Below are 27,947 nucleotides of genomic sequence, written 5' to 3'. Positions count from 1 at the left end.
TTCAATACTGTTAGAGCTAGGTAAGACAGGTTAAGCTTCAAGACGGTAAAATATTTCATCATTTATGAACCTCAAAACATGAAAAATCTCAACCAGAGGCCATAGGATCCGTCCACCTGATCAGCCTCTTTCCGGCAGAGACATTACACGTGAGCCAAGTCTGAGTCCGTTTAAGATGCTACAATAGTTTCTTACTCTTAAGGAACCATTTTGAAACTGTATTATGCTGTTATTCTCTAGTGAATCTACCCAAAAAAATAATGCAGATTTATGACATGAGGTAACAAGCGTTTCTTCGTTTTGTTTTGTTTTTGTTTTTGTTTGTTCTGTTTCTTTTTTTTTTGTTTTTTGAGGGACAGATTCATCGTCGAACGGTAGCAAATCGTTATGTTACCAAAGAGCTCCTAAGGATCCTTGCTAATTATGATTCTTCTTCCTCCTGCGATGACTTTTTCGCTTTTACATGTCCTCGAATCCAAGTGCTATTTCCTTGAAAATTGCTCCTTCCCAGACAGTTGAAGCTGCTGCCAAGTCCAGCACTGCCGCAAGTTCCGTTTAAACCTGTCATAGTTAATTAATCACTGTAAACTCTCGAGCTGGGTTATCTTCTCACTAAGAAATCCCTTCGTTACTTAAAGCCTTTATGGTAGAAGACATAAATTCACAAGATTGAGCCCCTGGCCTCATTCAACCAGTTGCAGCTCTGTAGTAATATTTTTGCAGGACTTGGTAACAATTGTAGAACAGAATGTATGAGTGCTAGTTGAGCCAAAGGAATAGAACATAGTCCTCTAGGTTCACTTGCAGCAGACGAGAAGCCAAACCTTGCATTATTCACTTAATTATAAATTAAACTTACAATAGTAAATGCCACAGGGACAAGCAAAAGGACCTCTGCAATGAGTGTTAAAACAGCACATCCCCTGTATCTTTCATTAGTACTTGGGATCAATACCCACTACCATTTCAGATAGACACACAATCTCAGATCGAATTTGCAGAAAATTAAAACATTCGGTCGGCTTGCTAACTGATCGATATAAGATCGAATAGTATCTCCTCCTCTTAAACTTGTAGTTTTTTAAGTAACTCTAACACCCTGGTATCTAAGAATCTCCCCAATGAGCTCGCCTTTCCCTGAGCCGACGTACCTACCAAGAAGCACGCCGTCTCTGACGAACACGAAGGTAGGCACCTGGATGACCTCCATCTCCTTGAGGAACTGCATGCAGCTCTCGTTCTCGTCGCCGTTCATCCTAGCGAAGACGACGTTGTCCATCTGCTTGGAGAGCTTGACGACGGTGGGGTAGACCTTGACGCAAGGGCCGCAGTGCTTGAGCCCGACGTCCAGGACGATGAGCTTGCCGTCGGCCTTGTGCTGCCGGATGAGGCTCTCGACGTCCTCCCGGGAGTGCAGCTGGTGGATGGGGGCATCGTTGTCGCCGTAGTAGAGGACGTCGCCGACGAGCTCATCAGGGCCTATGGCATCCTCCTCGTGGATCTTCTCCATGTTCTTGTAGAAGGTGAAGTGGGGGACGCGATCCACCTTCTCCCTGGCGCAGAGGGCCTTGAGCTCCTCCGACTCGTCGCCCATCACCAAGAGGAAGTTGACGTCGGAACAGGCCTTGCTGAGCCCCACCATGAAAGGGTAAATGCGCTTGCTCTGGTCGCTGTTGCTGGCCGCGTATTCCACCACCACCAGCCGGCTTTTCGCCTGCTTCAGCGCCTCATCAAACTCCACGATGCTGTGCACCTTCTGTACCCGTTCGTCCATGTCCACCGCCGGCCGCTCCTGCGCGACGCTGTTGGTGACGGTGGCCGCCCGCCGCCGCCTGCCATGTCCGCTTTGCTTCAGCGCCGTAGCAGGACGACGATTTAGGAAGAGTAGGGCGGGAGGCGGGGAGAGAGACAGAGAGAATGGCTTGATTTGAGGGGATTGTGAAAGGTGGGAGGAGATGGTAGAGCCAATTTTGAGGAAGGACGAAGATGCTGCGGCAGCCATGATGAACCCGATTTGTCTCCCTTCCTCTCCCACAGTTTCTATGTAACAACAATCATAACACAGAGAGAGAGAAAGAGAGACAGATGGATGGACGCACAGAAAGAGGGGAAAGGAGAAAGAGAGATGAGATTTGGTTTGGGCAGATGGATTATGTGCCAATGGATGACGAGGAGAGAAGACAGGTGGTGGGGGGAAGATGATGAAAAAATGGCGTCTGTGAGTCTTTTGTGGGGGGATCTCTCACTGGAAGATCCACTTGCGCTTTGAGTGGCTGTGATTAGTCGCGGGAGAGGCTTTCTTGGAGATATTTTGTCGATCGAAGATGAAATCAGGAGGACCATGTTTGATTGCTCCGACAACAATTGTTCCGCGGGCCTTCATAAACGGCTGCCTTACATATGGAGAGGCTACCCAAGATATTGTACAAAGCAAAACATATTTTCTCAGATGAGTTATCAAGGCAATGCAAGTCTATGCCAACTTTCGTCCAGTAACATCTTTACTTATGTGATAACCACTGTATATTTCCTTTTTGATGCTTGCCCATGAATTTAAACTGCTTCATTATGTTGTGGTGGTGCATTTTTGTTTATGTAGTTATGGTGTTCTATCATTTTAAGATGAAGGTGCTCATTATAGCTAACTACTTTGAATAGGCAAAGATGAGTTGTTTGATATATTATATTTACATTGCCCTTTTAAAAATCAACCTTAAGTTAAAGTACCTTCACCAAAAAATTGATATATTATATTTATATGCACAGTAAATAGTATAACTCGTACATGACCTTTGTAGGGCTGCATTTACAAAAAATGAAAACTAGAATGATTTGTATATAGATTCTATTGTAATTCCTCACTTGTTCATATTTGTTTAAATGGTTCATATTTAAGTGGTGCGGTAGAGTCGAAAGTCATTTTCTAGGGTCTAGAACTGTTTCGAGACCTAAGTGGTCATATGGTATACTATTCAACGTCATTGTCACCTATGTCATCGATTGCAATCCAATAAATTAGCACTCAATATGAAAAACAAATTAAGGACTTGTCGCCTGCACAACTGTCAGATAGACCAACTACGTTATATCCCTTCAAGCAACATCACATTAATTTGAATCCCTGGTTCGTAAAAGAGTAGATCAAATTACTGTTGCTTCCATTTTGACGTGCCAGCATTAATAAACTTTCACTAGGTGTTTTAGAACAAATCTCAGTATTAATTCAGTGACTCGAGTTCAATGGTTGTTCGTCTCTTCGAAAGGTGGAGCTCTATGAGGAATCTGACATTGAATCCGACAATGGTTGTCATCTTGTTTTGGATTGTCATGAACTACATGAGCAAAAATTGGTAAAGAGGTTCTTATAATCGACCCCATCACCTACCAAGGGGTTCGCACCAAGAGGCTGCAACAGTGCATCATCTTAATCGGCGCCTGCGGATATCGACGCTTTGACGTCGCCGGAAAATTTATGAGCTCACCTGAAAGCTGCAGTTGTGCCATTAAAGAACATTCTTCTGCTTGTTTCCATGAGATGAATGAGCCTAGACCACCAAGCCTTGTGGAGATAACAGTATGGAGGGCTTTTGATAAACTCTATGAATGGTGTTTGAGTATCTCTCATTAGTTTGATGTTAAATTCTTTGGGTTTGATATATATATATATATATATATAGATTTATGATGAGACTCTTTCTCCTCTGATCTTAGATCCGAATTTGAAAAAATACCATAATCTCATGTGTGAATTTTTTTTTTTTGCTACATCAAAGGCAAACAAGTGCTTCTTATGAGAAAAACTCTGGCATCAAAGAAATCAAGTAAGATTAGGTCGGTGGGTTGTTTGCCATCAAGAACGCTGTATGAATATTTTGTGAATAATATATCACCAATTGTTTCATAAACACATACCTCAATCTTGAATCAGCTTAAAATCAAATAAAATTCAAACTCACATGAAACAAAAATTGCAGGCAGGCAGGAAACTCATGGATCGGATCCTATTGTTCCATCCCAGCTTGCATTGAGATCGGGAAACTCAAGGTAGAGATTGGTTCTTTGACCGTACGCTGCCGGTAGTATACCAAAACCATGGGAGGAAACGCGCAGATTTGCTTCCTCAATTATTTGCATTCATTCGCCAAGTAAGAGTTGTATTTTCGGGATCTGAAACGCACATGGGCACGCGCTTCGTCTCCCAAAATTGTAGACACAGCAGCAAATAATATAAAAGGGGCCGAACCGTCCTGGCAAATTAAAACTTAACAAATAAAGATCGATTCTCACACGAGAATGTCGACGCCAACAAGAGTCCTAGCGGCCCCATTTTTTAGTTTCTTCCATTATTTTTTTCCCCCATCAATGAAGGTTGTTTAATATAATGATGAGAGAGGCCTTATGCGTCCACGTGACCATATATATATAACATCATAATCAGAGTAATTGAAGAAACTTTCTCCGTTCAATCTGCTTATAGTATCTCTATAGATACCATCTTTACCTTACCACATGATAGAGAATAAGATGCCAACGGGCAACATCTGAGGTAAAATGCGGTTACTTTTTAAATTACCGTTTGATCTAGAGACCTAGTAATTTGACCGGACAATGTGCATCCAAATTTTGCAACATGAGTACTTACTAGGTTTGGGCATCAAGTTGGGTTGCAGCTTGTAACTATAGATTCGAAACCTAAGTTTGTGTTTAATTTGTTTGATTCTCTTTAAAATAAAAGATATATATTTTAAATATAAATATAATTAATCGTAACAAATATTGTAATTATATGTAAAAATTCAATAAAAATAATACAAAAAATATGTTATTAAACCAAATCAAACTTAATCAAGGATCACCTGACCTGGTTTTTTCATTGTTTTAAGACCCAAGCTCGAGATCGAGTCCGGCAGTAGTATCAAGTACACTGCCGTATCAATGCTCAAGAGTTAGAGAGCACATTCTTAGAGTTTGCGAGTTGGAAGACAAGGACGTAACACTGTTCGTACATTTTAGTCCGTTCAACACTTTGGACGGAATCCGGTCGGTTTCTGTGGACGGGTGACCGGAGGGCGTTAGGCCTTAGTTGGCACGAAGAAGCCGGAGAGCGTGGCCAACGGAATTTTGGGCTCTTCCAGCTACCGATGATGGGGCGGACCACAATTTCCGCGCCGCAAAAAAGTTTTCCGGCCGTAACCGGCTGCCGTTAGGCATGGCGAAAATGGGGTTTGACTCCCGGAGAAGATGGGACTACAGGAGTGAATCGAATCCACGAGAACGTAATTGCAAAAAATGATGTTTGTAAAAGCAGAAGAAGTTATTGAGTTAAGGCACTTTTGTAAAATACCCTATAATTTGTGTTGCCTTTTGTAAATTATGGTAAATGCCCCAATTTATATGGGGGGCATCGGCGCCAAAGGCCGAACTCCCTTTCCGCTGTCGAGTGTCGACGCTCTTACTGACAGAGAGTCTCGTGCCTCTCTGCCGCCATGGATGCTCTGGCGTTGCTCTGCACCACAGGGCTGGTGTTTGCCGGCCTGTACTGGTTCCTGTGCGTGTTGGGAGCGGCGGAGCAGAAGGGGAAGCGGGCGGTGGATCTGGGCGGAGGCTCCATCTCGCGGGAGAAGGTGGAGGACAGGTACCGGCAGTACTGGGCCTTCTTCCGGAAGCCCAAGGAGATCGATCGCGCTGAGAAGGTGCCGCACTTCGTCGACACCTTCTACAACCTCGTCACCGATATCTACGAGTGGGGTTGGGGACAGAGCTTCCACTTCTCCCCTTCCATCAAGTCCAAGAGCCACAAAGAGGCCACCCGCCTCCACGAGGTTCGCGCTGTCGACCTCCTCGCCGTCCGAGCCGGAGACCGAGTTCTTGACGTGGGCTGCGGCGTCGGCGGACCGATGCGCGCCATCGCCGCCCACTCCGGCGCCCGCGTCGTCGGGATCACCATCAACGAATACCAGGTGGATCGGGCCAGGAGCCACAACAGGAAGGCCGGGCTGGATTCCCAGTGCGAGGTCGTCTGCGGCAACTTCCTGCAGATGCCCTTCGAGGACGGCAGCTTCGACGGCGCGTACTCGATCGAGGCGACCTGCCACGCACCCAAGCTCGAGGAAGCCTACGCCGAGGTGTACAGGGTGCTGAAACCCGGAGCGCTCTACGTGTCGTACGAGTGGGTGACCACGCCCGACTACCGGCCGGAGAACCCGGAGCACGTCGAGATCATCCACGGCATCGAACAGGGGAACGCGCTCCCGGGGCTGAGGAGCTACGCGGACGTGCCGGAGATTGCGAGGCAGGTGGGGTTCGAGGTGGTGAAGGAGGAGGACCTGGCGCTGCCACCGGCGCTGCCGTGGTGGAGCAGGCTCAAGATGGGGAGGGTCGCCTATTGGCGCAACAGCGTGGTCGTGATGGTGCTGACCTTCCTGGGGATCGCCCCCAAGGGCGTCGACGACGTGCACGAGATGCTTTTCAAGACCGCTGCTTACCTGACCAGAGGCGGCGAGACGGGCATCTTCACTCCAATGCACATGATCCTTCTGAGGAAACCAATCTCTTAGAAACAGAAATGCTGAAGAAAATGGGGAAGAAGAAAAGAGATGGAGAGGAAAGAAGAGAATGGTAGGAGATAGAATGCATTAAATGGTCAAATGATTTTCCTCCTCCTTCCGGAAAGCTCTGCTTCCTCTCTCTCCCTCGCTTTCTCTGTTTCTACACGCGAGCACGGTCTCTGTTCTTGTTTTTCTGCTTTGTCTTTCATCTTAATGTATCCCTCGTTTGTTTTATTCGACTTGCTTTATGCTCGTTTGCTGTTCTTCATCTCTTTGTTCCCCTATCCTTCTGAGAATCTGAGTTGGTGAGAGACGAGTTTATTTTATTGTAGATGGGGAGGTGTCACAGAGAAGAAAGAAAGTTGATTTCAATGAGTTTCCTTTTTCCTGCTTTGTTGTGGGCATACGGTTTAAGAGTTGCTGGTTTTCTGGCAGAGAGGAAGAGGGAAAACCTTGGAGCTAATTTGATTTATTATCTGTTGAGTTTCCTCATCGCGGCAAATTATTTTGCACCTGATGCGTGTAAAAGTGATCTATGACTTCCTTTTTGTTATTTACTTGGCGTCCTGCCTAAAAATTGGGAGAACCGGTGCATATGATCCGATAGTCCGTGCATCTTGCATTCTCTCTCTTATTAATTTCATGTGCACAACGTGGCGCTGTTATCCGTGTTGTATCTTTTGTACTATATTTGCATGTGAGTTTGGCTTTCCAATGTGCTCGGCTCTCCATTGTTCAGTAGCAGTAAATAGCGTAAGAGAAAATGAAGGCAAGGTGATGCTTAATTATTCTTTTCTGGCTATGAACGTCAAACAATCTGTTCCCATTTTCCAAAGGAGAAAAGAAGAGAAAAAAATGGAACAAGAAGAAGACGAAGAGGATAAATCCCAAAGTAGCAGCTGTGGTTCTTTCCATTGCAGACTTCCAACGGAACCTCTCAACTGTTGGGATGTTAACCCCAAAATCCCTTTACAAACATCGCAGGAAAATTTTTCCTCCCCCTCCTCCTCTGTTTTTCCTTTAGGCCGTCGACTGCGCATTGCTCATGGCCTTCGCAAACATTTTTCTCTGTTTGTCCCCTCGTCTTCTTTTATCTTCCTGTTGCTTTCTCTCTTCTTGCTTTGCCTGCGCTCCTTTGCTTCAATTTTCCGGGTCGTTGCTCTTAGGTCATGCATTATGCAAATCCTTTTCTAGAAATAGTCGTCTGTATTTATAGTTCAGTTTAGATGTCGCCATTTTTAGATGTGTTCAACTTTTTTAACCTGTGAGGAATCTTTTCAAAGAGCAGACTACTGAAGGGGCAGGTTCTTGAAGAAGTAAGTTAATCTCTGACTAGCCCATCTCGGAAAGAAAACACGCTCGAGAAGCTGATGATGCAATGTGGCAGACTCTATACCCCTCACTGTGACCCTTTTTGAAGGTTCTCTTTGCTTGGGAACTTGGATAAACTTACGGTACATCGTGTGATTTCTATTATTTGTAGTTTAACAGAGTAACAAATAAAGTTATTATAGGATTCGAACCTTGAACCTTTTCAGCGTGAGCTGCCCAAGGGTGCGAAACTAGATCATGTTCTTTTGTCAAATTAATCTCTTTTAATTGATAGACTTTCAATTCATTTACAGCTACTTAAGTTAGCGCAGATGTTTTTGTCAAATTAATCTCTTTTAATTGGTAGACTTACAATCCATTTACAGCTACTTAAGTTAGCGTGGATGTCTAACTCTTGTTGACACATTGACAATGAAATATTGTGATTCAAACGCCAATGCTCAAGTGCATCATATCTGTTAAAACTGTTTTTTTGTGAAAGAAAGAAAAGTTCTTCTAGCGCGTATGCCAAGTAACTCTGAGCTGTACTTGCATGGTTCATGTATTCAAAGTATGACAGTGACCCCCTTGAGGCCAGTTCAATTGTCAAAGAACTATTTGTTCCATGTTCCAAACAAATTCCTTAGGGGACAAAGCTTCAAACAGTTCTTCCACCTTTCCGCATTTTCATCCCCGAATGTTGTAGGAACCGGTCTGGATCCAAAGAGGCTGTTTGGTAGGAAGAATACCTTTAGTGTTTCATGAATCTTCCCAAATACTTAGAACAGTCGTAGTATTCTTACTGCCGAGCGATCCCAAAGGGACTGATTGTCCCGAATCGACTCTTTGTTCAATATTATTATTGTAAACATAAATGGTTGAGAGCCATTTATCAAATATGAACCTTATTAGCTTGGAGAAATTTTTTTCAAATATCAAGCTGGATCAACTTCCAAATCAAGCTTTTGATGCAGATGCATGTGGGAGCATCTTGCTCCATTTTTTTATCATGACACCGCAAGCGGTAAAAAGCACGGCATGGCATGAACCAGATCACAAGCTTGGCCACTTGGGAATGAAAATGGTATCTTCAATTTATATCCAAATCTGACAAAAAATATGAACCCAGTCACCTCCAAGGTGAGAGTCGGGGTTTAATATGAGAAGTTATGTCCAAACCCTCAATCGGACTACATAAGATCTGATCAAGCCGGATTTGGTAATGCATATATCTGATCTCGGTCTGAGTATCTCCAACTTCAAAGAAGATAGGCGTCTACAAGTTAGGAAGATGTGTAGTTGGTCTTTCATCTTGTTCGCAAAGAAGCATACTTGATATTCAACCGTTTAAGTCTTTCATTTTTTTTTCTGAATTCACCCAGGTTTCGAATCGAGTTGCCATAAATTCACCTAGATCACGAAGCAGCACTAAACCCCTTGGGCGAAGAAGCTTCATACTCTTAGGGGTATGTCTCCCCCTTCTCTGATCTTTTTCTTGAATTCATAGATGTCTCTCTTTTCCCTGCTTTCCTGTGCTGTAGAGTCGTGTTCCTGATTTCGCAACCGATACAAGAGTTTCATGAGCAACCTTCCTGATTCACTGCACCACTCAGCCTCATACTTTCCATGAAACTAACACCACAGCTATCAAGTCATATCCGGAATCCTCTTAACTCATCTTCCGGAGATGATCAGCACTTGTTGGTGGGGGCAATCACATGTGAGCTACGTTCCACCAGATAGGAGGCATCTATGATCTGTCAGGGGCCCTTGGTCACGATACGTATCTAGATCAGTACATGATGATGAATCATCACAATGTTAAGGCTTGCTAAGGCCAAAATTAGCTTCAGTTATTCATCTCTGAGGTTTTGGTTTTCTTTCACAGCAGGAAGTTTTGCAATGGACTGCTAGAAAATAGAAGGAAGAATGCAATTACGCAACCAGTGTACGTGAGTGAATTTTCGACCGTCAATTCAATTAACGACTGCAAGTTGAAAAGTCACGACTCTTTCCCTTCGATTAGAATGAGCGCAAGAGTCTACTTGCGAACGACCAGTAAATGAACACCAAGCCGTCTTAGCTCAGCCGGTAGAGCGCGTGGCTTTTAACCACGTGGTCGTGGGTTCGATTCCCACAGACGGCGTTTTGCCAATGGTATGCCATGTTATTTTTGTTATTGTGTTTCCCATCCAATTTACGAACGGCCTCCTTAATAAAAGACTATATCAACTCATGCTGGGCCCGTAACAGGCTGTTCGGGCCAGCTGGGAGGGGGAGGGCAAGGTGCCCACACAAATTATGTCGGCCACATGCCTTGCTTCCAAGGTCGAGCGTCGCTTATTTAGCCAACTGATGACACGTTTGGAGTCAAGGTGCCCAAGCGCTAATCAGCTTCCAAACAAATAACAAAGTTAGGTCTTCAAACACCCCACTTATTTTGCAGAGTTCATTTAATTTAATTAAATTTGAAAGACTCCAAATTGTGGGTTTTCTTTTTTTTTTTTATTTAAAAAAAAAAAAAAAAACGGGCCACCAAGAAGTTGAGTTGGCAGAATGAAGGTCAGCAGTCCAATTCATTGGAGAACAGTTAAACCAACCGGCGACTTCGGCGGCTCCCCCTTTGATTTTTTCTCTTCCCGCCGTGTTTGTTTGAAGATCAAAGGGATGACTTTCGAATTCCTGGCTTGCTTGACCTTAAGCAAATTTGAATTTTGTCCATCTGATTAGCTTAATTAGTTAAATATCTTCATGTCAAATATAGTTTTCATATAAGTTAAACTATTAGTTTCCATCTCATTTTTCCTGAAAACGTATTTTCAACATAAACCATTCAATTGGCTGCCACGAGCTTTCACACTATTAATTTTTTTCATGTTTAGAGGTTTACCCATTCTACCAATATTGTTAATATCGACGTTCTATCAACAAATTGTTACTGTTCAATGAGTCTGCCCAAAAAACATTCCGTAACGAAAGTGGGGTCGATTCATAGAACATATAGAACGTTAACCATTTGTATCTTGCTCTACTTGAATAGCTAGCTTTCTAGCATTGATGAAGGAAGAAATATTAACCAAAAGTAACTAATTTTGATAGTCTGGCATGTATTGATGTCTTTATTAAATAGGTTAAAAGCTAACAAATTTGAAATTTGTCTTAGCTTGAGAGTATTTTAGTATTTTTATCAGATATGACCTACGTTAAGATAGTAATAACTAGTATATTATTGTGATTAATGGTGCAAAGCTTAGGTATCTTTTAATTACATTTTTGTGTGTCTTCCCTTGTAATTAATGCTTTAAAATGTTTCCATTTTTCAATACCAACTATGTCAATTCGAAATTTTCCCATGGAAAGTTCAAATCCTCATATGGTAAAAGATTAAAAATCTGTCCTTCTAAAAAACTATATCATCCAAGCATAGCTGTGAGTTTCTCCATTTGCGCTTATTTTTCACAAGTATGAATATATATATATATATGTAAATTTTTTAAAAATTTATATATCTCATATAAAAATTTTGAAAAATTATATTTCAGCCCTATTAAAATTTTGAAACTATAATTCGACCCCTTTCATCAAAAAAGCCTATGCTCTTAAAGTGCATATAATTAAAAAAGTGCTGTCACCAATTCTTGCTTATATTTGGCAAGACATATTAGATATTGAAATTTAATGTTAGAAAATCTCTAATTGTCGATGATTTTAAATACGAACACCAAGATAGTAAGGATCTTAAATTAATGAACTTGATGCGGTAAAGCTTGACTAACATGGAAGCGAATCTGCACCACATAATCAAGTTAAATATATTGTGTTAAATCCATAGATTTCAAGAAGAGAGGAATCCAATGTTAAATGTCCCTTAAGTGAGTTTGTAAAACTTTATTCTTGCCTTATTTATGGTTCTCATTTTTCATGTATTAAAAATTCCAGCTTCAAATTTTTGTTTTTATTTTATATTTAAAAGCACGGATCTGCCCAAGTTAGTTGACTTTGGCTTGGTCAAAAAAACGAGGTTGGAAAAAGATTATTAGATGACATAAAACGAGGCTTTCAACTCCAAAATTAAGAAAAAAAAAAGTATTAAAAATTTGTAACTGACGTGTGTAGTAGAAGGCATGCACATCCGTATGGATGTTAAATATAATAATTGAATCCACTTTATGAATATCTTAAGAATTGGACGGCCTTGTGCTAAAATAACCCCAGGTGAACTTCAACGGAAAGCAACAATTAGTAATGAAAAACTGCACGTAGATTTTCATTCTAGGTCCGAGATTCCTTCATAATATCAAAAGATGCCCTGAATTTCTCATTCTTCTGATGTAGGTCTACCGACTAGCAGCTTGGGTTTAGTCTTTGAAGCAAAATTTTTGTTATAATTTGGTAAAGGAGAAAGGTATATGATAGTTACTTTCATTTACCATGTTTCAACCGAGATCTTAACCTCTGGATAAGTATTCTTAGTTGATTCAGAATTTTCAACTTGAACTCATCACATTGCTCTTATATATCTTAATTGACATTTTTTTTTTTTTGCTTTTTTCAATTGAACTTAATTATAGATGAGTTGGTTCACCAATTAAAGCTGATTAACTCAGTAATCGGATCAGTTTTGAGCTAAGTTGTTACAATTTCATGTTCAAAAGTAAAAAATTTTAACCCCAAGTGATCTTTGTACAAGAGGCATCAGCCAATATGTTCATTGCATCAAAATACTAAAGTATGTATTCCTGTTCTAAATTACATGTAAAAACAAAGCCTAAAAACTGAAGAGTACCATAAATAATTCGAGGGTTCTGCGCTTGCTTGTGGCAGCGTCAGTCGCGTAAAATGCGAGGGTCTGCTCTGTTTCTGTTCTTGCTTTTTTTTTTTTTTTTTTTACAGTGGCTTCCTTTTTTCACAATTCCCATCTGGGATTTCTGTGGGTTCGGCGTTCGGTGGTTTTGAATTGAACGAGTAAAACCCCACCAAGAACTTGGCAGAGCAGAACAAAACTGACGCCACCACCGCCATTCTCACACGCATTGCATTCTTCATTCCTCCTCTTTTGTCCTCCTCTTCCCTCTTCTCCGTCAGAGACCCTGATCTCCGCCACCCAAGTTGGAATCTTGCTTCCCATAAGAAGAAAGCTTTGTGGGTGTAGTGCAGGGGATAGAGAGAGACCGTCCATCACGTGGTTCCTGATAGTGGTACTTGTGTTTTCTTAGTTTGAAGGGGAATCTTCAGGCGAGGTCGCCATCTGACAGAAAATTTCTCTGTTTAGTTTTCTGAGTCTCGTTCTTCTGTAAAATTTCCGAGAAGCTTTGCCACCACAATCTTTTTTTTCCCGGAATTGACAAGGGGGACTGAGGATGAAAGATTTCCCTTCTTGTTTCGGCGAAAATGGGGTTCAAGTTGCAGACTTCTCGTCGTCTTCTTCGTCGTCCTCATCGTCCGGGGGGAGGCAGACGGCGCAAAATTCCGTTACATGCTTGTATCAGAGTTTGATCCACGGCCGTCCTTGCTTGATCACGGTTACATGGAGCAAGAGCCTGATGGGGCAGAGCATGACCATGGTGATAGATGACGCTACATTCTGCAAGGTTGAGGTCAAGCCTTGGCTCTTCGCCAAGAGGAAGGGCTGCAGGGCCATCGACATCAATGGGTGCGACAAGGTAGAGGTATATTGGGACCTGTTCTCTGCGAGGTACGGTTCCGGGCCCGAGCCTCTGGATGGCTACTACATCGCTCTGGTCGTGGATCGCGAGATGGTTCTCCTGCTCGGAGATTTGCGCAAGGAGGCATTCAGGAAGACGAACTCGAGCTCGCTTGGTTCGAGCTCCGTGTTCTTAGCGAAGAGGGAGCACATTTTGAGCAGGAGCGTCTACTGCACCAAGGCTCGATTCCGCGACAATGGAAGGATTCATGATATAGCCATCGAATGCGAGACGGCGGGGCTCGTGGAGCCGCGCTTGTCAGTCCGAATCGATGAGAAGATGGTTCTGCAGGTGAAAAGGCTGGCTTGGAAGTTCCGGGGGAATCAGACTGTGTTGGTCGATGGACTGCCTGTTGAGATCTTCTGGGATGTCCACAATTGGCTCTTTGGGCATGTGATCGGCAGTGCAGTCTTCATGTTTCGGACCGCCATGTCCGTGGAGTTGTCTTCTAACGATAGCTTCTCTGATCTTTCTCCTGTGTCCCGATGGCAGACATTGAAAGAAAGAAAGCCGCAGGCCTCCTTAGGATTCTCGCTTATTCTGTATGCTTGGAAGAATGAGTAAGCTTCCTATCGATGGAGGGATGATCTATTACATGTCTTACTCAGCCCATTCCATCATCTTCTGATATGATGCTTACGGGATCTTTCAGTGAGCGTTTGTTAGTTGATTCATTTTCCTGCTCTGGTTAATTGTACATTCTTTGTAGGCAACTGCCATTCGGTTGACTCGTGAAGATCGATGAATTGTTCGCGAGTCGACCCAGTAAGATATAGGCAACAGATTTTCTCTGACAAATTTATTGAGATTCTTCTTTTGTTTGTTTGGTGCAAGGTTGATGTGCTTGAGATAGGCGTTCTTCTAAAACATGTATCACTTTTTCTAAGAATTTTCTCTCTTGAAGTAGACTTGGATGGGCCACTGAAGTAGTCCTTTCTCAACAGTCATCAGAATGAGAAACTATTTTTGGAGAGAATGAGTGACTTACTGCTGATGAACACAAAGTAGCGCTAGTTTGGGCCTAGCAAATACTAGGTGCAATGAAAGTGCTGTCAAACCTCTAGTTGAATAAGCCCTTCTGAGGAAAACTCTGTACCATGTTACTGTAACATAACATTGAAAAGGTGCCGCCTCTAAGATACAACAGGCATGAAAGCAGCAGAATAGAGTGGTTGTGTGATCTCTAAAATGGTTTTCCAGACAACACATCCAGGTAAAACATATACGTACATGTTGATCAGCTTGAACTTCATATTATAGACAAAATTAAAAGAGGATCAATTTGTTTATGCATCTATGATGCAATCTTTTGTAGTCTCTGAAGCGTGTAGCTTTCTTTATTAGATGAAAATGAACTAGAACGGCCATCAGATCTTTCTGATTTTCTCTCCTGTTGGGTCGACTGTGTATAGAGTCTATCTGCGCACCTCAGTGAGTTGCTTCCCTAAAGAACTCTATCCAATTGCATCATAATCATCTTTTCTTTACTGACTTACGTGTGGCAGAATCCATCATTTGTTTTATTGAGCTGCAGTCTTAATCGGTTTTCTGCTACATCCAGCGGTTGCTATATTTACTTGGTGTGGAAGCGCATACAGTAGTTTAAGCAGTTTTTGTATCATAAATGTCTTTTTGCAAGCCATGAGAGGCTCAGCTGGATTATGAATAATGAAGCATGCCGTCTCTCTGACGTCTAATAAGAGTATATAGCAGCAGAATCAGTAATCTAAATCTGCTTCCAGATGGCATGTAATCAACTGATAAATTCCTGCACTTGAGAAGAGTTTTCCATTTGATCATCACCAATACGTTGTTAAGCCATTATTTCATTGTTGGTAATGGTATTTTCCTCGAGCGGCTTGGTTGATTCCCATTTAACCATGTGATGTCTATGATACCGGGTCTATGAGAAGCTCGTGACAGCTAGGTTCTTGAAGGTGCATGTTTTAATCTATGGACCTTCTAAATGAATGGAGAATAGATACATTTAAATTGATGGTGTTGCTTGGCCGACTCTTTCTGAGACTGAACAGCTTCTAGAAGGGAAACTGTATTTCCTCCCAAGGTAATTTTGCCTATTAGCATGATTAGTTTGTCTTATAGTGTTTCCTAAATGTATGTCAAATCGTTTGATGTGCACATGTTCATTGGGATCACCAGACTTGACAATCTTTTCCTTGTTGCTGGTACTTCATAATTTTGAAGTGGTCATGACCGATTTAGATGCTTATCAATTCCTTTGTTCCAAAAGCAATTTTTTTGCAAACAAGATGTTGCTTCTGAAGCTTCTTCAGCTTCATCTTTAAATTCACTATTTGTAAGTGATCAATTAAATTATCCACGCCTTTTTTTTATGATAACATGCATGATATTTGCTGGTATCTCTGAACTGTAGTTTGCTTCGATGCAAACTGCAAAACCGATATTCAGATTGAGAAACGTCATCAACTCTATATCCCTGGAACATGTTCCTTCCTCATGACAGGCAGACTTATCTATTTACTGGCATCCCCATATCACGGTAACCTTTTCTAGCTCCTTAAGCGGAAAATATTTTCAATTTGTGAAGAACTTTACACCAAGAATGTAAATATGATGTTTTTTTTTTTTCTAAATGTGTCTTTAACAGTTAACACCAAAGTGAACTTTAACAGGATAACAAGAGGGGTGCCAACCGTCGCTCTTGCTTGGAAAGATAAAGAGCATAGATGCTTCAACTTCTGAGTTTCCACATAGACAACAGAGATTGGCCTCCTCACACATTTTCCGGTTCCTTCATCGTAGTTCAATTGATTTTATGAGATTTTATCATGGTTTATAATGCGAATCTTGAAGGTTTCGACTTCAAGGTGAATCCTTAGATGAAATGGGATGCTTAATTTGGAGAAACGCAAATCTATGATTAACAAATCTGATAGATAAATGCTACTACCTGCCATTGTTAATCAAATTAAAAACTTGGGGTAAGCAGAGTTCATCAAACTTCATAATTGGCATGCAGTTCGCCGGCAAAACCTCCTGCAAACCACCATTGTTGTCCAAGTAAAACCTGCAGCAATCAAGCTACTCAAAACATCCAACTGCCGAAGCATTTGCACTCTAAAAAGCAAGTTCATACATTTATTACTTCAACTACAGCTAGCAGCTTATCATACTCATATTATATTTATGTAACATTTGGATGCCATTTCCATGACTTTGACAAGAATCAGATTTTGTCAAATCTTGGTTTTTATTCAGTTTTTGAAACTTGGTTGGTGTATTTAGGTGACTCACCCAAACAGCGTTTTGAAAAACCAAGGAGGGGCCAAAGTTGTTTATTCCCTTCTGTAAACACATTTTTTGTCAAAATTGGGTTTCCACAAAAACCAGTTTTGACCATCACCTAAATCCACTTTAAACGGTGTTTTGAAAAGAAAACAATGTTTTCCATTCAAACCAACCTTTTTCGAGTGTTTGGGTGTCATAAAACCTAAGTTTTTTTTGAAAAATGAGCTTTGTTAAAGCCTGGGTTTTCAAAAGGAATTGATTAACCTGATCCCCCATGTTAGTCATCCAAACACATAAACCAATATTTAGAAAATGATTAAAAAACCATTTTTTCACAAAATTGATTTTTTTTTAAGCGTCACCCAATGCCCCACATCTTGAATTAAATTATTAAAGGCCTTATGAATTTAATCTTAATAGTAAATAACAAAAAACATCTATTGAGTCATTTGTTTTTCTTATGTAAATATGTTTTTCTAATTGTCAAGAAATTAATAGCTTTTATAGCATCGTAATTTTGACAGTAAAAAACTCAATTTCTTTACTGAAAAGAATTGAAATTTAAAGCAAGCTTTATACTTATTTACTATTGATATGCATGTTGATATGTTCGTTTAAAAACTTTTTTTATGAAAATGTCACCTTACTTAAGTGGTTTGAGATATACTGTTTCACATATTGTAAATCTTTATATATACAACGAACGAGTTCAACACTTCTATCTTGAATATCTGATCCGGTCATATACCAGTTTATTCTTTGCTTTGGGTCCCGGTAGCAACATTTTCCTAGGAAAAACGAACCTTTAACTTCAAAATTATTAGGCAGATTTTGCCGCGAGAGAGATTTGTGAAAATCCACTCCACCGGACAGCCTCTGGCTCTGGTCTCACACTGTAGTCACTGCAGAGAGCGAGAAAAGAGAGAGAGAGAGAGAGAGAGAGAGAGATGCACGCGCTGTCGTCCCCCGCCTGGGTACTCAATTCCCCACCTTCTGTGCTTCCCCGCTCAGTCCATTCTCGCTTCCCTTGCCTTCTCAATCACCTGCACGTTTCCACCACTAAGAACCACGTCCTTTTCTACCCCTGCCAAGTTCCCGGGACGCGCTTCGCGCGATTCTCTCCCGCCGCTACCTCAGATTCCTTCATCGAAGACGCGGAAGACGTTGTCGTCGGCGACTGTGTCGTTTTCGAGGAAGGCATCTTCGACGATCCTTTTCTTGAGGAAAACCACTATCAGCGGCCTCGAGCGCTCGAGACAAAGCCCCGAAGGCGGCAGAAGAAAACCACCGTTGTGGAGGAGACATTAGTTCCCGAGAAATGGAAGGACATCCAGGCCGAAATCAACATGACCAAGAAGGACAAGCGAAGAATTGCTCGGGAATTAGAGTTCGCTAGCCGTTTGGAGAAGAAGAAGAAGAGGGAGTTCGACGTTGATCAGTACTCGGCTTATCGATCGCTCAAGCTATCTCAGTTGAAGCCACTCGTCCTCGACAACCCAGATTACCCTGTAAGGGAAAATGATTCCGATGGAGATGACGAGCAGCAAGCGGCGGAGATCGATGGTTATGCGCAGGTCGAGGATTTTTCTCCTTCGAGTGGGAGGGTTGTGCCGAGGAACCCTAGATTGGATGTTGATGGTGCCTCGTTTCTTGACATAAAAAGGTCACTGGAAAATAGCCCCGAAGATGGCAGCAAGGAGTCTAAAGGTATTATTCTCAATTACGCACTACTAGAGGCCGTTTCATTTTAGTTCGGTTCGTGAAATTCTATCATGATAGGTTGTATAGTGTAACTGGTTGAAATTGCATATATGCCGTCTCGGGTTATTGCTTTTAGATTAATAGTTTTATTTTTCACGTTTGCTTTTTGGTGGGTTCATGTATATCAGTGGCTCTAGCTACAATTCTTGTGCTCTTGTGGTTTATCTTGGAGCATCTGACTGATTTAGGTATATTGGTGCCTCTAGTTTCGGTTTGGCCTTGACTTTCTGATTGATTTAAGATGGTCATTTTATATCTTGCTAAAGCATAAGAACCTTTAGACTACAAGTACAATATCCTCTTTTGTTACTGATTCAATTTCTATAGGCTCTCGCAAGCTATTTACGAAGGAGGAGAAGCTTTTGCTAAATAGACGGATACCTGATCTAGCAGATGCATCTTCAGTAAGTCCCCATTGTAAAGTTATAATTTGCTATGCTAAGTTTTTACCTGAAGCATGTTATTTATAGATATGTTAAAAATTTTAAGTTTTAAGCTTATGATGTGAGCCTAGTCTTTTAGACTTGTTTGCTCATCAATAAATTCAAAAAATTGTTACATAAACAAAATAATCCTATCGTATGTCTGCATGCAATTGTCTTTTCTAATATTTTGTTTATGTTGTTATAATTCCATATAGGGCCAACTGTGCCATTTTCATTATGAAACGTTTTCATTGGCGTAGCCCACAACATGATTTACATGGCTTGTCCAGTAAGCAACATTTCCTGTTCATGAAGCTTGTTAAGTAAACAGGCTTTTAAAAGATAAAAATTTGATAGCCCACAGTGTGCCAAAGTTGTTATGAACAGTTAGTTTCATGTGTATTTCATACTAGACTATACTTGCTCAATGTAGCTTTCAATTCAATTGCAGAAATGTCATTTTTCTTATGAAATTTTCAACTTAATGGCATGGTAAACATGATTTTAGATACATTCAAACAGATGCAAAGATAGAAATGTTGCAAACTTCCCAAAGTTACTGTAAATTTGAAATTCTTTTGTTTAGAAAGGCCAGAAGTGGAACACCTTTATAGGGTTTCTTATAACGTTTCTTTGAAATCTTTCTAACATTTTAGAATTAAGAAATCCAAAATGAATTAATCGTGTGGGTAAAGATGAATGACAGGATTGGCAGATACCAAGTACTGTTAAAGGCCACTAACTAAATGCTAGAGAAAAATATTCTTGCACAGGTTAGTTATGCTGGTGAACATCATAGAATTTGTCTTACGGTATTTAGATACATGTTCTTATACTATCTTGCATGCTTGTCTTTTCTGGTGATGATCAATGCCATTAATTTCATCATGAACTTTATAGAAATTCCATTAATTACTTCTAACTGGAGTGGTTTTCTAGAGTAAATGGATACCAGTACACACTCTTGCTGCATCTGGACAATTCTACCTTCTTGATATGTTGCTGAAACATAATGTTGATATCAATGCCATTGACAAGGTACTTCTTTAGTAATAGCAGCTTGGCATAGAAATTTAAGATATACCAAGAGGTTAATTCTTGGTTGCATTATTAACTTCTGCTGTTTGTTAACTTTTCTGTAGGATGGTCTCACTGCACTACACAAAGCCATACTTTGCAAGAAGCAGGCTGTTACCAACTACCTGTTGAGAGAATCTGCAAATCCTTTTGTTAGAGACAGAGTGAGTATCCGTGACTATTATACTCTTAAAACCCTTGTTCTTTTTTGCATCTTATAACACCTGCCAGCCTTTTAGTTATGTGCTCATGGGAGGATATGAAACCCTTTTTAGTAGAGAACACATGGATCATGCTGCAGGATGGATTTGTATTTGTTCCCTGAAGTGGTTTTCGTCTCTGCTAATATGGCCATGCCACCCATGTGATTTTATTGAACATAGGCCATATCTCTTTATACTTCTATTTGCTTCTCTTAAAAAGTTGATTTTTGGATTATGAATTACTTCTTCTGTACAATCCTTTTGCTTGTTATGATTTGTTACTTTATCCAGTTTAATTTGATAATCTCTGAAGAAATAAAAGCGCGTCATATGACCATCTTTCTTTCCAGTCTCCAATTCATCTTTTCCCTTTCCATTTGCGTTTCATTTTATTCCCAAATTTATCAATCAGGTTTGGTCCCAAGAGTTTCTTAAAACATCAGATATTAGACAATTGCTTTGGAAGTTAATTGACCCAATATTCCACCATCTAATGTTATTGAGTATCCTGAAATACTACACTCATACTGAAATGAAGATATGGACTAATTCATAGTTTGGTTCTGTACTTGATGCAAATATTTCATATTTTAAGATCAACAACTAGTACGATATCATGTTGGATATTTATCCTTCCTAATTTTGAGAATATTATGGACTAACCGGCAATTTGTTTGTTATATGCCTCTTTGTACAGGATGGTGCTACTTTGATACATTATGCGGTACTGGTTGCATCTGTTCATGCTATTAAGATTCTAATACTATACAATGTGGACATTAATCTTTCTGACAATGTGAGTCTCATTCTGTGTTGCAATTTGCATGCCATTGTTCATATTTTCTCTATTGTTAGTTTATATTAATTCCAAATTACAAAGTAAAAATATTGTGTCCTTGTGTAGTATGGATGGACTCCGCTGCATCTTGCTGTACAAACACGACGAACAGATGTGGTACGACTCCTGTTAATTAAAGGAGCTGACAAGTCCTTGAAAAACAAGGTAACATTTGAATATATGACTGTATAGTGATCATATGTATGCATAATAAGTTAAGTACAATAGAATTGATCCAGTTAGTTACATACTTAATACCATTGTTTCAAATGTCATTCGCAGATTTCTGTTGCCGTAGTTTTCTTGGATACTATTTGGAAAATCTGTATTCTTGTGAAAATTTAAAGATTCCAAAAAAATAAAAATTATAAAAACATAATGAAACCTATGAAGTCATGGGTTTTCCCACTAATTCTCTTACATGAACTATGATAAAAATTTAAAATGGGCAGCATGTTAAAGAAAAAAATAATAGATATTCTTTTCTCGTAAAGAACTTGTGTAATATTTTCATTGAAATATTTTCAAAATATTGCAACGAAGTTCCGTCTTCTTTGTGTAAGTCTTCTTTTGGAATTCTATCACAATGCACTATGCCAAGATGTTCTTCATAGTGTATCATAATCAACTGTTTTTCTGAAGGATTACTTTTGGTATCCGTTCATTGTTATTAGAATTTGTCAACTATGAGAAGCTATTAAAGTCTTCAAACCATCGGTTGCATTTGCTGCTAAGCACCAGATACTGTTGCATGAGTCCTGAAACTGCTTTTACTTTTCCCTCTTTTTCTTTTTCCAAGGAGAGGATGTGGCATTGGGGTTGTTGAATGTTTTTTTTCCTGTCTGGATGGTGAATTCACTTGTTGATTCATGTTCCAGGATGGATTGACCCCACTAGAGATGTGTCTTTATGGTGGTAGAGACCTACGCACTTATGAGCTTATTAAGCTGCTGAAGCTGTTCCCTAAGCCTCGACTCTCTTAAATCCAAAATTTGGAAGCTTTGGAGCTTATGTCTTTGTTGACTTTTTGAGCAGAATTTGGCGTACACCTTCTTGTAAGTGTTCTGGAATTGTTCCCTTCTTGTAAGTGCTCTGGAACTGTTAAAGAAATTCAGGTGCTTGCTGAATGAGAAGAGCTTGGAGATTTTCAAGATATGGAGTTCTAACATCAGAGATTTTCCAGATGTGGAGTTGTAACATCTTAGAACACTTTATGATGGCTTGGTTCGCTGTTTAGACTGAAAATTTTTGCGTTGAGAGTTGGAAATACGAGTGTCTTAAACTAGTACTAAGAAATGCGTTAATGACCAAAGCTTGAGATTTTTTAGATATGGAGTTGTTCTAACTGGTAAGGATATTGTATGATAACTCATTATTTGCTGTTTAGACTGAAAATGTTTCCATCCAAAGTTAGGACTATGAGTTCTGATTAAAGTGTTCCTCATGCACTATAGTGGTGGCCTCTTGCATGTGCAATGTGAAGCTAGGGTTCTACTGTTGTTAGTTAATAAAGTTTAAGAATACAGTGCAGTTTCTATGATTTTTGGGGAAGTTTGTCATGCTGTTGATTTCCTGTCTAAAGTTGGCATATGCCAACGTCATGAGCACAATGAAATATATCGGTGAACTTGTTGTCAGCACAAATGTCACAGCCGACTGAAACCAGGAAGATTATTTGGTGGAAGTGAAAACTAGTTGCTCGTTTATCATTGGTTACTTCAGATTTAGCATATCTTTTTATGCAGTAATTACAACTCGTATATGGCAAAATGACACCAGAAGATTGTGGATGGCAAAACCATATATACACATTTGCTTGTCATGCTTATTATCTTGTTTAAGATGACTGTTCTAATAATCTGCCTTATTTTCAGATGATCGCGTCGCTGTGTCACTTCGTGCAAGAATGCTAACATATATGTGAAAATAATATCCACGCATTGATTCAATGTGGGTGCATTAGGGGATCTGCAAAGAGCTGCTCAACAATCAGAAGCGGAGAGGAGAATCCAATTTTTTGTCTATATTGTAGGTTGAGAAGCCAAGCCTCCTGGTAAACTCATTGTGAACGGGATCGTTCTTGAAACAGGTTAAAATGGATATTATTTGACCCCACAAAATGGAATATACATCTATGCTTTTCCTCTCATATCCGGTAGATGAGCGTCAATCCTTGTGTCTGCAGAGTCGTGAACAGAGAGAACGAAGTGGGCTAATTAATCTTTACTTTGATATTGAAAGCGCACACGCTTCTTGGTTGGTTATAATTCATGTCTGCCTTACTCGATGTGTATTTCTCTTTCTTCATATCAAGTGGGACCGATTTGGAAATGGCCACCCCAAGCATCCTAGTTTTCTGGTTGTGGCTTCTTTCACTCGAAATGCACACTGGGAAAATGAGGCAGCGAATCACTGGATTCATCCCCTACAGTTTCACCTTAGTGATTAGCAAGTAGGGCTGGTAAACGACCCGAATGAACCGAGCTTGCTTTGTTTGCCCTGTCATGACAGCTGCGATTGCTTGTTGCTCAGTCATTAAAGCTCATTACAAGTTAGCTCATTTAAGTGATTTCGTTTTGATACCATCAAGATTTGTTCTTTTAAAATCTGATAACCATGATATGTATGTAGTCAATGGGTAACTGATATTTTTTGTTAGGAAATGTTGTTCAAGAGAGCGACTGTTCTTTGGCCATAACTTTCATATCACGCTTTTACTTTGATGGGGTCCTGTTTTCTTGTTAATTGTAAATAGGACCTTCTTTTTTTTATCCTCAGGCTAAAAAAACAAGCTGTCACGTTGAACAAATTGACTTCTTTCTAATTGTTGGATTAAGAAACTTTGAAGCTGAGAAAACAACGTGGTGGAGAGGCTCAAAGTTTTATATTTTGCAAAGTAATAGCCTGATGCCCTGACCCTCTCGTTTGACAACAGTTACCGATCTCATGCTCTTGTCTGACTATGTTAGCAGAAACATAGCACGTTGCAGTGATGAGTCGGCCCTGAACCAAACTTCCTTTCACCGAGCGTCGAGTGGAGTTTTGGGAACTGGAGCTCTGCCCGGACAATTACAACAATACATGTTTCCACAAGTCCACACTCCATGTCAACTGAAAATGCGTGCTTCGTGAGACTGCAGAGAGCAAGGTCTGGGCAGACTGGGCTTACCTACCGTGGTCTAAAGCCTGGACCCAAATCTAATCCGACCTTGACTAACTTGGCTCCAAAAGTTCTCCCCTTCTCGGTGCATGCATCCTGTTCCTCCTCCTCCTCCTCCTCCTCCTTCTCCTCCTTCCTGGACGGCTCTGATACAGGATCAAGCTTGGGATGGCGACGTCTTCGGCGCCTTCCGTGCCTTTTCTCAGATGCGTCGCTTCGGCGTCCGTCCAAATCACGTTGTCTTCGCGACCCTTCTTGGCATTTGTGGCAGACGCCGCATTCTTTCCTTGGGGGCCTCCATCCATTCTCTGCTTCTCAAATCGCTGTCCACCCTCAAACCCGACGTTGGTATCTCGAATTCCCTCGTCTCCATGTATTGCAAGTGCGGCCGGCTACCGGAGGCCCTTCGAATCTTCCAATCCATCCGCGTTCGAGACACAGTTTCTTGGAATGCCATCATCTCTGGTTGTATGACGAACGATTGTATTGACGAAGGTTGGAAATTCTTCAAGAGGATGAAATCTGGTTTGCCGTCGGCCGTCCGGGTTGATTCTGCCACTCTGACGACTATCCTTGCTTCTTGCACGGACCACCACCACGTTCCTCAGCTGAGGATGATCCACGGTGTTGTTATCGTTAATGGCTTTGGCGGAGAAGTGGCGGTTTGCAATGCTCTGCTCACGGGATGTTTTAATTGTGGCGAGGTCGAGTATGCCATCAAACTGTTCGACGAGATGTCTGCGAGAAATGTTGTATCTTGGACTGCTGCAATCTCCGGCCTTGCGCAGGAGAACATGGCAGTTGAGAGTATCGAATTGTTCCGGAAAATGCGTGGTTCAAGTGACGGTGTTCAACCAAATGCACACACAATCAGTGCCTCATTGATGGCATGTTCTTGCTTGGGTGACCTGAAGCTAGGCCGTCAGATTCATGGTGTTTTTCTTAAGATGGGATTACGAATAGATGCTTATGTTGAGAGTTCATTGGTGGACATGTATACGAAATGCGCGCTAGTCGACGATGCTTGGAAGGTTTTTGAGACGAGTGAGCACAAGGATACAGTATCCATGACTGCGATGCTTGTTGGTTTCTCTCTGAATGGGTATGAGGAAGTAGCTCTTCAGCTGTTCCGGCAGATGATGACGGAGAAAACAACAGAAGTTCAACAAGATCAGACCTTGATTTCAGCTGTTCTTGGAGTATGTTCCTCACTTTCCCTAGGAAAGCAAATACATTCAACTATAATAAAGACGTGCTTATTCAAGAACGTCTTTGTCGCCAACAGCTTGATTTCCATGTATTTCGACTCTGGTGCACTTGAAGATGCTGTAAAAGTGTTTGGTGAGATGGGTGAAGGAAAAAATTCGGTTTCATGGAACACCATGATTGATGGTTTTGCCAATCACGGCCATTTTTTGAGGGCTTTGCAACTCTACGATGAAATGAGGCTCAACGGTCACCATCCGAGTGATGTCACATTCCTCTCTCTTCTGCACGCTTGCAGTCATGGAGGACTGATTGATAAGGGGTTGCAGTTCTTCTCTTCCATGATTGAGTACAAAATGAAGCCCAGAATGGAGCACTATGCTTGTGTTGTTGACATGTTAGGAAGAGCTGGACTGCTAAGTAAAGCACAGGCCATCATTCATAATATGCCGATGCTGCCTGGTGCTGTTATTTGGCAAGCTCTTCTTGGTGCTTGTGGAATCCATGGGGACGAAGAAACTGCAAGTTATGCTGCATCTCGGCTGATGCTTTTAGAGTCAGAAAAGTCAGAAACTTATGCCTTATTATCCAATGTCTACTCCATGGCTGGAAGGTGGGATGAGAAATCAAGAGTTTACAGGAAAATGAAAAGACTCGGGATAAGAAAGGAAGCAGGCCTGAGCTGGATTGAGGTTCAAAACCATATACCATGAAGCAAGCTTTCACAGGCATCGTCTGTATGTCTGCAGAGAATCTAGAATTTTTGTTTCATCGGCTGTGGCACATCAGAATTGCCATATAACAAACACCCTCTTACCGAACGCGACTATGCCAATTGTCTCCGTAGAGAACTGTCTACCTCCACAGAGATTGTTGCTAGATCATGGACGGAATTCGGTCCATTACACTAGTCATTTTTTCCTCAACGAACTATGAAATCCTCTACTTAACAAGGAGCCACACTCTATCTCCAAGGAATGTGCTGGTCCACCAATCTCGCGGCAGGATTCGTAATATTACAGGTTTTTTAAATCTCTAAATCCTGATAGCAGATACTCTGATCATTTTCATGGCCCGAATCAAATTTCACAACCAACACTGTCGAAATGTCATGTTTCAGGATACAAAGAGCACATCACCACGTCTACTGATTCTCTGAGATGTTGCAGACCCTTGACATTCCCGCACGCAAATTATCTCCAAGGAAGCTGCTGCTTCACCAATCTGGTGGCAGGATTCGAAATATTACAGGTTTGCTTTCTTTATTAGTCCTAATAGGAGAACACTGATTGGTTTGATGGCCACAATAAAATTTTACAAGTAAATCGGTCTCGAAATATCATGTTACAGCATATAAAGAACAGATCACCATGTTCACTATTCCTCTGAAATGTTGGCAGACCCGAGACTTTTGTCCACACAAATTTTCTCGATGATGCATTGCATGCTTACAGAGCCTTCTTTTGGTTTTTCTTTTATCAGATAATTGATAAAGAATTGGAAAATTAAATGTAGACACCGCATGATGACGTCAAATATCGTAAATAGCTAAAATGATGATTCAGCATCAAGTATGAGCGGTCTTAAGCATTGGAAGTTCGTTGTTAATACGAAATATTAGAGAATTCAGCTGCCGGACGCAAGGCTTCATGTCATTGTGCTGATCAATTGTCGCCGAAGGAAACCTTAACTGATGATGGTAATGGTAAGGATGCCAGCCGACTCCCGTATTATTTTTCTTGAGAAATGAGCTATTATCTAGTGAGGCTTCGTCGTTCAGTTAGACTTTACATCAGTGTGACTTTTAACATATGGGTTCTGCAGCACTGCATCCCGCTGGATTTCTCAAAATGTCTTCTGATCATGTAGTATCTGATACCTGTGCAGGTTGCTTGCCTTTCCAGCAAATATGATGAACAGTGATGTCCGGCATAGAGCATACAGAAACACCCGGCGTTTAAATGACACTTTATATCCATTGTATACAGAAGTAAATATAAATATACTTAGATAACTTAGTTAGTGACATAGACGAACATCCTTAGTTAGTGACATAGACGAAGTGACATTCATTAGTTTATACCAAAATTGACAGAAAAAATGATGGGACGTTAGACATAAGTACCTAGCGTAGCTCATCATAAATCTAACGTAAATGGTGAGCATTAACTTAGGAAGACTCCTCATAGCTAAGAAAAGGCAGTAGAGAAAACTTATCTCTGCCATTGTTGAAGCTAATAATCTGTTCCTGAGTTAAATAGCTGTTTTTTTCAAGACTGAAGTGCATCTACTGAGATTCAAACTGGAAAATCAGCACAAAAAACTTGGTATCCATGGTAAAATGAAAAGCTACTCAATAGTCCAAGAGACGGGATAGAACGCTGACACGTTGCACCATAACTACAGCTGCCTCATCCATTTTCCTTTTGCTATTTTTCTTTAA

At 40.9% G+C, this 27,947-nt stretch overlaps 5 protein-coding genes and 1 non-coding gene across 9 annotated transcripts; 5 read left to right on the top strand and 1 right to left on the bottom strand.

Moving 5' to 3' along the window:
• Positions 1-813: 813 nt before the first annotated feature.
• On the bottom strand, positions 814-2,239 carry LOC116259910 (thioredoxin-like protein CDSP32, chloroplastic). Its single transcript, XM_031637908.2, has one exon. It carries the CDS (start codon positions 2,000-2,002, stop codon positions 1,082-1,084), a length of 921 nt encoding a protein of 306 aa, XP_031493768.1. The 5' UTR covers positions 2,003-2,239; the 3' UTR covers positions 814-1,081.
• Positions 2,240-5,413: 3,174 nt separating this feature from the next.
• Positions 5,414-6,933, top strand: LOC116259802 (24-methylenesterol C-methyltransferase 2-like). Its single transcript, XM_031637725.2, has one exon. The coding sequence runs from the start codon at positions 5,487-5,489 to the stop codon at positions 6,555-6,557; it is 1,071 nt and encodes a 356-aa protein (XP_031493585.1). The 5' UTR covers positions 5,414-5,486; the 3' UTR covers positions 6,558-6,933.
• A 2,999-nt stretch (positions 6,934-9,932) lies between these two features.
• Positions 9,933-10,005, top strand: TRNAK-UUU (transfer RNA lysine (anticodon UUU)). Its single transcript has one exon. It is a non-coding gene; the product is annotated as a tRNA-Lys (tRNA).
• A 2,730-nt stretch (positions 10,006-12,735) lies between these two features.
• On the top strand, positions 12,736-14,385 carry LOC116260897 (uncharacterized). The gene has a single exon (XM_031639422.2). It carries the CDS (start codon positions 13,220-13,222, stop codon positions 14,126-14,128), a length of 909 nt encoding a protein of 302 aa, XP_031495282.1. The 5' UTR covers positions 12,736-13,219; the 3' UTR covers positions 14,129-14,385.
• Positions 14,386-17,663: 3,278 nt separating this feature from the next.
• On the top strand, positions 17,664-23,383 carry LOC116260885 (ankyrin repeat domain-containing protein, chloroplastic). The gene is made up of 8 exons (XM_031639409.2): positions 17,664-18,541; positions 18,923-18,999; positions 19,960-20,058; positions 20,163-20,261; positions 20,998-21,096; positions 21,205-21,303; positions 22,017-22,193; positions 23,013-23,383. The coding sequence occupies exons 1-7, from the start codon at positions 17,782-17,784 to the stop codon at positions 22,119-22,121; spliced, it is 1,338 nt and encodes a 445-aa protein (XP_031495269.1). The 5' UTR covers positions 17,664-17,781; the 3' UTR covers positions 22,122-22,193; positions 23,013-23,383.
• A 785-nt stretch (positions 23,384-24,168) lies between these two features.
• On the top strand, positions 24,169-27,917 carry LOC116260882 (pentatricopeptide repeat-containing protein At3g05340). Of its 4 annotated transcripts, none has more exons than XM_050079742.1 (3): positions 24,169-26,526; positions 26,625-26,755; positions 27,020-27,917. In XM_050079742.1, the coding sequence occupies exon 1, from the start codon at positions 24,388-24,390 to the stop codon at positions 26,215-26,217; it is 1,830 nt and encodes a 609-aa protein (XP_049935699.1). In that variant the 5' UTR covers positions 24,169-24,387; the 3' UTR covers positions 26,218-26,526; positions 26,625-26,755; positions 27,020-27,917. The 4 variants fall into 4 exon arrangements, with proteins under 4 accessions (XP_049935699.1, XP_049935698.1, XP_049935700.1 ...); XM_050079741.1 differs by having other exon boundaries at positions 26,987-27,917; XM_050079743.1 differs by having other exon boundaries at positions 26,625-27,209; positions 27,392-27,917.
• Positions 27,918-27,947: the final 30 nt, after the last annotated feature.

This window comes from Nymphaea colorata, chromosome 9 (assembly GCF_008831285.2).
Source record: "Nymphaea colorata isolate Beijing-Zhang1983 chromosome 9, ASM883128v2, whole genome shotgun sequence".
In the NCBI taxonomy this organism is placed as follows: Eukaryota; Viridiplantae; Streptophyta; class Magnoliopsida; order Nymphaeales; family Nymphaeaceae; genus Nymphaea; species Nymphaea colorata.
This window is presented reverse-complemented; position numbering and strand designations above follow the sequence as displayed.